Below are 7277 nucleotides of genomic sequence, written 5' to 3'. Positions count from 1 at the left end.
CACTTAAATTGATCCTGCAATACAGGGGCCTTGGCTGGTAGAGGGAAAGGTTGAGAAAAAAGGGTTAAATAAGTGAAGAGCATTTTTTGGGTCCTCCTCCTCAGGAGGACCCAGCCTCTGAATTGGGACACAGCTTCTGGCTCCCCCTGCTGGATTTTGACATGTGACATCTCTTTCTAACCGTCAGAGCCAATGGAATCGAGGGGAACTCCCACATAGTCCTTATTTGGTCATGTGTGTGTGTTAGGCTGCCGCATTGCCAAGACCGGAAGCAGCAGCCACTCTGGTGGCTACCATTAGCAGCTAACTTTTGCTCTGCGATTTTTACATGAAAATGGAATTATGGATTATAAATAATTCCAATTATTGCCCAGATAATAAATAATAAAATCGCAATAAAATCAATACAAGTGTATAATATTATTTCTTGAGATACATCTGTAAAGTGTATTAAGTTGTACTCACAGGAGGACATTTGCAGATGAAGCCGTGAGGTGTGTTACTGGCAACAGCACAAGACCCTCCATTTTTGCAGGGTTTTCCTTTACAGCCGTCAAACACTTTGTCACAGCGCTGACCTGGAGAACAGAACATATATGTTTGAACACCTGTACACCATTCCCACACAGGGATCCTGCTGCAGTTCTCTTCATACCTGTGTATCCCGTGCGGCACTCGCAACGGTAGCTGTTGGTGAGCTGGACGCAGTTGTAGGAGCCTTGGGGGTCGCAGGGGTCCGACAGACACTCGTTGACGTCGCCTTCGCAGCGCTCTCCTACATATCCCGCTGGACACACACACTGATAGCCTCCGATGCGGTCCACACACTTCCCGTTGTTGAAGCACTTTGGCTCGTTGGTCAGGGGGTCGCTGGAGGGGGTGCAGTCATCCAGATTCATCTCACAGTGCACGCCTACAGGAGAGAGGAAGGTAGAAATTCAATTGTATTTTGGGGACTTTTTGCCAATGTATGCCTGTGGATGTGTGGTGCAGCTGTGTACCTTGTGTTCCTCGGGGGCAGGAGCACTTGTACGTGTTGATCAGGTCGATGCACGTGCCTCCATTCTGACAGGGCTGCGACTGACACTCATTGATCTCTTTGGAGCAGTTTACACCATGATATCCAGGTAGACACTGAGGGAAATAAGTCCACCATTATAGGAAATGTTTTTCAGGGTTCCTAAACTTTTTCTATTCCAATTCCAGCACTTTTCAAGCATCTCAGCACCTTCCAGCTGGGATGATATCGTGCAAGCATTTAACTCATTACTTCACTTTTTTATCAAATATAATCAGATGTTAGGATTATTATTATTATTTATTTAACCTGGTCTCATTTGAACTCACCTCACAGCTGTAGCCTCCCAGGTAATCGGTGCATGCCGCTCCGTTCTGGCAGGGTTTGGGGGAGCACTCGTCCACCTGCTCCTGGCAGTAGCTCCCGGTGTACCCGGCCTGGCAGCGACAGTAGTGAGTGTTTCCAGCATCCAGACACTGGCCTGAGTTCCTGCATAGGTGAGCAACCTCCACCCCTGAAAACAGATAGGAAGGAGATACAAAATAGACAAATCTCACACGAAACTTGTAGATATAAAAAGCTTTATCACGTGAGGGATCATAACTTTAGGCAGGTCCTCTTACCTTGCTGTTTGGCTGCGACCTCACAGGACACACTGGGAATGTCACAGTAGAGACCGGTCCACCCAGTCTGACACTGGCAGGTGTACGAGGCCCCCTGCTGCCAGCATGTTCCTCCGTTTTTACAGGGGGACGAATCACACCAGCGCACCAGATTCTAAGGAAATAATAGTTAGGTCTCTGAGAGGAAGCCCCTTCCCCGTGGTTCAGTTGCAAAGTTGAACACTCAAAGGCTAAAATGAAGCACCCACACAGATGTTCGCCAATTTATTCTCACGTGGTGGCCAAAACGTAATCATCTTTTTTTGACAATGAAAATGGTGAAATTGAGATTATTCCTTTCTGTCCTGAAGATCTGTGTGGCAGCTTTTTACTTGAGTGTTCAAAGATGGTAACAACTAAACAATATTTCCTAAAAGAAAAATGACTGCTAGCTTGAACTACTCTCTGTCCTAGTTTTTTTTTCTTTTTTTATCCATTTCATCGCATCTTGTTTTTTTTCTTTTTTTAGGCATGTTTGTTTGTATGCTTGTATGAAATGTTTTTAAATTGAAAAGTCTCTTTAAGTATTAAAAAGCACTACAAAAAGCTATTATTATTATTGTGATTCTCACCTGACAGTTGATTCCTGTGTAGCCATGAGGACAGGTGCACTTGTATGTGCCGTAACTGTCCAGGCAGGACCCCCCATTGAGGCACGGCTTGGAGTCACACTCGTTGATGTCATACTGGCAGTAGCTGCTGGTGAACCCAGGCAGACACAGGCAGGTGAACGCATTGATGCCGTCCACACAGGTGCCCCCGTTAAAGCAGGAGCTGAAGAGACACAAGGACAACATGTTAAACCCTCATAAGACATGCTGGTTAAATAAGTGGAGAGAATATTTCTAAAGAGTGAGCTACCTGTCGGTGCAGTCGTTGGTGTTGATCTCACAGTTGATACCGCTGAAGCCCGGCCGGCAGGTGCAGGTGTAGCTGTTCACACAATCAGTGCAGTTTGCCCCGTTCCTACAGGGGTTACTCTCACACTCGTTTATGTCCTGCTCACATCGGCCGCCACGAAACCCGGGCAGACATGTGCAGGTGAAAGAGTTGATACTGTCACGGCACAGACCTCCGTTACTGCAGGGGTCTGAAACACAGGGAGAGGGGATACAATAAATAACCATTCTCTAGTTTTTAGGTTGAGAAATTGGGAACTTGCATCTGTTCCTTACTTGGTTTGCAGTCGTCAGTGTCGGTCTCACACTTCTGGCCGGTGTAACCTGGCTGGCACTTGCACTGGTAGCCCCCCATGGTGTTATGGCACATAGCACCGTTGCGGCACGGGCTCTTCACACATTCGTTGATATCTATCTCACATGTTTGACCTTAATAGGATGGAAAAGATAGTTTAAAAAAAAGTAGCCAAATTGAAGACGTAAAAACCAAGGTCCACAGATGAATAGGACAACAAAGTGACTTTGTCCACTTCTTATATACATTTGAAGGTAGAAATGATAGATACCTTGCCATCCTTCGGGGCAGATGCAGGAGAAGCTTTGGTAATCTTCAGACTCTTTACAAACACCCCCGTTTTTACAGGGTCTTGGGCTGCAGGGCGCCAGCAGGGTCTCACAGTTATCACCTGTTAGCAGGGGAAACACATCAGTGATTGCAGGGCGCTGGATATATGGAGCAACTTCTTCATACTTCAATATTTAAAAGTCGTAGAATAAATGAATAAAAGTCCCTGAAAAAGATTACAGGAGGAGTGACATACATTTCTAAATCCCATTTTCTATCCCACTTCCATATCAATTTCCATGACAACTTAGCCAAACAGGAAGGGCCTTCCTGTTTCCTGCTATTGTGTGATCACAGACAGGAAACAGGACGTGGCGGAAGTGGGAATAGGGCCTGGAGTAGGCACCAGTTATCCGGCTTATATTAGCCGCTGTGGCATGTTATTCTAACACACACACACACACACACACACACACACACACACACACACACACACACACACAGACACACACACACACACACACACACACACACACACACACACACACACACACACACACACACACACAAAACTCACAGACACACACACACACACACACACACACACACACACACACACACACACACACACACACACACACCTTCTGTTATTCCTACATAGCAGATCTTTCCACACAGGGATGCCAGAAACAGACCTCACTGTTTGTGTGGTGTTTTCTCAAACAACACAATGATAAGCCTTCTGCGTGGAAGCCGGAAGACTGTCTTTACATTTTCAGACCTGTGCAAACAGCTAAGTAAATCAACCTGTTGATAGTGTGAAAGATGAGCAGCCACATGTCGTACCGGTGTAGGGCAGCAGACAGTTGCACTTATATCCGGCCACGTCGTCGATGCAGGAGCCCTGGTTCAGGCAGGGGTTGGAGGCACACTCGTTGATGTTAGTCTGGCAGTTAGGTCCTACAGATTAGAGAACACACTGTTAGATGTAGGCTCACAGGAGACACACTCAATGAAGGAATGGTGAAATGATGAGTTGTCACTGACCAGTGAAGCCTGCCCTGCAGGTGCAGTGGTACCCACTGGTCATGTCCTTGCAGGTCCCCCCGTTCATACACGGGTTGGACTCACACTCGTTGTTGTTGATGTCACAGTTGGGCCCGCTCCAGCCAGAGTCACAGGTACATTTGTAGCTGTAATGCCAAGGATATATCAGGTAAATCATGTTGCTTTTTTAGGATTGTTTGTGTCACTTTAAGCTGCTTATACATCTTTTAAGGAACAGTTTACCACTAAATCCAAAGAGATACTTCTCCTCTTGCCTGTAGTGATATTTGATCCATCTAGAGTATTAGAGATAACGGTCATGGAGAAGGATAACTAGAGAATGCTGTATGCATTGCTGAAACCTGACGCTATAATGGTAATGCTATCTTGGATGTGTAATATTAAATGTTACCTTATAAGACGCTGTACCCAAACTGCTATAGTACATTGTTGATGAATTATGGTTAATATTTCTAGAATGATGAAAGTTCTGAATGTCCGGGGTAATAGCACTCGTGTCCTAATTGAGATGTGTTCGGTGCTCACCCGTTGACGAGGTCCTGGCAGTGTCCATGGATGCAGGGGTTGCTGCCACACTCGTCCACCTGGGACAAGCAGGTGGGATCGTTGTAGCCCTCCGGACACAGGCAGGTGAAGCTGTCGGTGCCGTCTACACACGTGCCCCCGTTGTGACACGGGTTAATGGCACACTCATCGATGTTGATGTTGCACATTGATCCTGAAAGGCAAAGAGAAACGATTTTGAGAAATGGGAAATATCTACTGTGATCATTATGGAGTTTGGACAGCTTTTAAGTAAACTTCTGCCGTTTGCTGTGGTATTCTGTGAGCCTTTATCAGAGCCAAAATGAAGTTTATTGCCAGGTACGTTTACACACACCAGGGATCTGCTTTGGTGTATGGCAGTGACCACCAACTGGCGGCCCGCGGGTCACATCCGGCCCGCCAGACATTCTCATCCGGCCCGCACGACGGGGGTGACTGTGGAGTTGGCGGAGTGGTTACTGCGTTTGCCCCCCACCCATTTCTTTTTTTACAACGTCTCGTGAGTAAGGTGCAGTATCAGAGTCCAACAGAGAGGCAGGTTGCCGGGGTAAACTAGTACTCTCGCTCCGGTTCCCGGAGGTCCCCGGCGCTCTATCTCTGGTGAACTCGCCGGAGTTGAAGACGACAAATTACGAATCCTTTCCAGAAATGACACGTTTCGTATTGAGTCGATCGTGCGGACAAGTAGAGAGATTTTCATAAAAAACGTGAAAGACGTGTGTAAAGACAGGTTTTCTTTAAGAAATCATCAGGCGTGTCGCAGCTGTAGAGACAGAAGTCATGTTCACCGTACCGTCAGTTTTTTCCGTCGTACTCGATTTTTTTTGTTGGAGGAAAAGGTTTAATATTAGTGGACGTCAAACTAGTCATTATAGTAATATGATTTCACAAAATTCAAGGAAAAAATTTCAATGTCACTACATTTATGAACAGAATTCGAGAAAAAATTACGAAGTATCAATGAATTTTTAAGTAAAAGAAAAATATTAGCAATATAAAACTGCGATGATATAACGTTGAATAAAAGAATACCAATGCAAACGTTGTGGTATGGTGGGTCCCTAGTGGTTGATGTAAACAGGTTCCCGGTTTTACAATAGGTTATCTGTGAAAAGCGCCGGGCTTTAAACACTTTCATTATTATTTATATTATTATGTACCCTGAAAATATCGCGAAGCTTCTGAGTTTCTCGAAACTGTCTCTTAATCTTTTCTGTTGTTTTTTTCTGGTATGTTTATTTTCTCTATTGTTTTGTCTTTTATCCCCCACTCCCCCCCCCCAGTCACCACCTTACGTCACAACTTTGTCCAACCCAAAACCTCGAACTAAAAACTTACGACACTCCTCCTTCTTAGAGACTACTAACCCCATCACTCAAGGTCTCCCCACCCACGTCGTTGCCTCTTCCGAGACAAGACAGGCGGGGTTCTGAACCTCCAACCAGGCCCCACGCCCTCCCTGTCCTCCTCCAATCGTCACCGTCTCGCCCTTTCATAGTCTTATGTCAATGTCAATGCACAGAATTTTTGCATAAGTCTAATGAAAAATCTTACGAAATAAAAAGGTATTGTCTACCCATACAAACCACTTGTCCTCTGTGAATACAATGACAAGATTACCGAATAGTTCTTGAGTTTGTGTTGTAGAACCACAGTAAAGACCTGTCGAGAGAGTAAGACCTGACGTGGGTGTATTTTTTTAGTAGTGGGCCTGAGCGTAAGAAACATGACAGAATTTTGTAAAGGAACTTACTAAATACTTAACATTCCACAGGAAACCCACGAAAACTTTCCGCGGGGATTTATCTTACTTAATAAGTAATAATAAACTTTTGCTACATTATTGAAAATTTTGAAAAAGGTCAGTGAACGGGGTACGTAAGTCGTCGTCGTCCGGGTAAGGTGAAACTAAACTAGGGCAATACTGTACAGTATTAAGCTGTTATATTCTTTACGATGTATTTGCAATAGAAGCGTGTAAAATAGATTGGTAGAGGCAAAGATTGAAAGCTATATAAAATTTTCTCTAGAGGAGAGAGTAAACGCACGCCCCCCGCCCGGGAGTTGTCTGTGCGTAGAGAGAGCGAGTGTCTGTACGACGTCGCGACGACCGTCACACCGTGTGTCAAGACGCCCATTTACTTATCAATGTAAAACACTCCCTTTGAAAAGGTGGTTATTAAGGTTATTCATAAGGTTTACATAAGTGAAGTCCAAAATACTGGTCATAGACATAGGTCTAATGGAGCAAAAAGTTTACATTGGCGGTCGACTTTATGTCAATCGGATGAACTAAAAACATAAAGACTATGCATTGGCGGCAATGGTATATCAAGGAAATGTTGCGGTAGTTGGGACAAAGATCCGATGACAGGCGTCGAGGTCGGAGAGACAACCTGAGACAGCGTCGCCCAGGACGACGACACCACGCCTCGCGTAATTGGTCTGGAGAACAAGTGTTGCTTCCTAGTGAAGAAGCAGTTCGGTCCCTTCCAAAGCGTCATGCGTAGGATGAACCT

At 45.3% G+C, this 7277-nt stretch overlaps 1 protein-coding gene across 1 annotated transcript in view; it reads right to left on the bottom strand.

The window, feature by feature from the left end:
• The window catches only part of LOC104959284 (neurogenic locus notch homolog protein 1-like), a 15788-nt gene extending 10625 nt beyond the window's left edge, over nucleotides 1-5163 (bottom strand). The window contains exons 1-13 of the mRNA XM_010787153.1: nucleotides 5093-5163; nucleotides 4738-4930; nucleotides 4192-4337; nucleotides 3991-4104; nucleotides 3146-3265; nucleotides 2856-3008; nucleotides 2542-2770; nucleotides 2253-2454; nucleotides 1642-1795; nucleotides 1348-1532; nucleotides 1002-1134; nucleotides 656-913; nucleotides 466-578 (exon numbers count right to left, since the gene is read on the bottom strand). Coding sequence (XP_010785455.1) covers nucleotides 466-578; nucleotides 656-913; nucleotides 1002-1134; nucleotides 1348-1532; nucleotides 1642-1795; nucleotides 2253-2454; nucleotides 2542-2770; nucleotides 2856-3008; nucleotides 3146-3265; nucleotides 3991-4104; nucleotides 4192-4337; nucleotides 4738-4925 — 1995 coding nt within the window. The 5' untranslated portion in view covers nucleotides 4926-4930; nucleotides 5093-5163. The remainder of the gene's footprint in view (nucleotides 1-465; nucleotides 579-655; nucleotides 914-1001; nucleotides 1135-1347; nucleotides 1533-1641; nucleotides 1796-2252; nucleotides 2455-2541; nucleotides 2771-2855; nucleotides 3009-3145; nucleotides 3266-3990; nucleotides 4105-4191; nucleotides 4338-4737; nucleotides 4931-5092) is intronic.
• Between the last annotated feature and the right edge of the window lie 2114 nt (nucleotides 5164-7277).

Source organism: Notothenia coriiceps, unplaced genomic scaffold, assembly GCF_000735185.1.
Source record: "Notothenia coriiceps isolate Sejong01 unplaced genomic scaffold, NC01 NC01_scaffold00001120, whole genome shotgun sequence".
In the NCBI taxonomy this organism is placed as follows: Eukaryota; Metazoa; Chordata; class Actinopteri; order Perciformes; family Nototheniidae; genus Notothenia; species Notothenia coriiceps.
The sequence above is the reverse complement of the archived record's forward strand: the minus strand, read 5'-3'. Positions and strand labels throughout refer to the sequence as shown.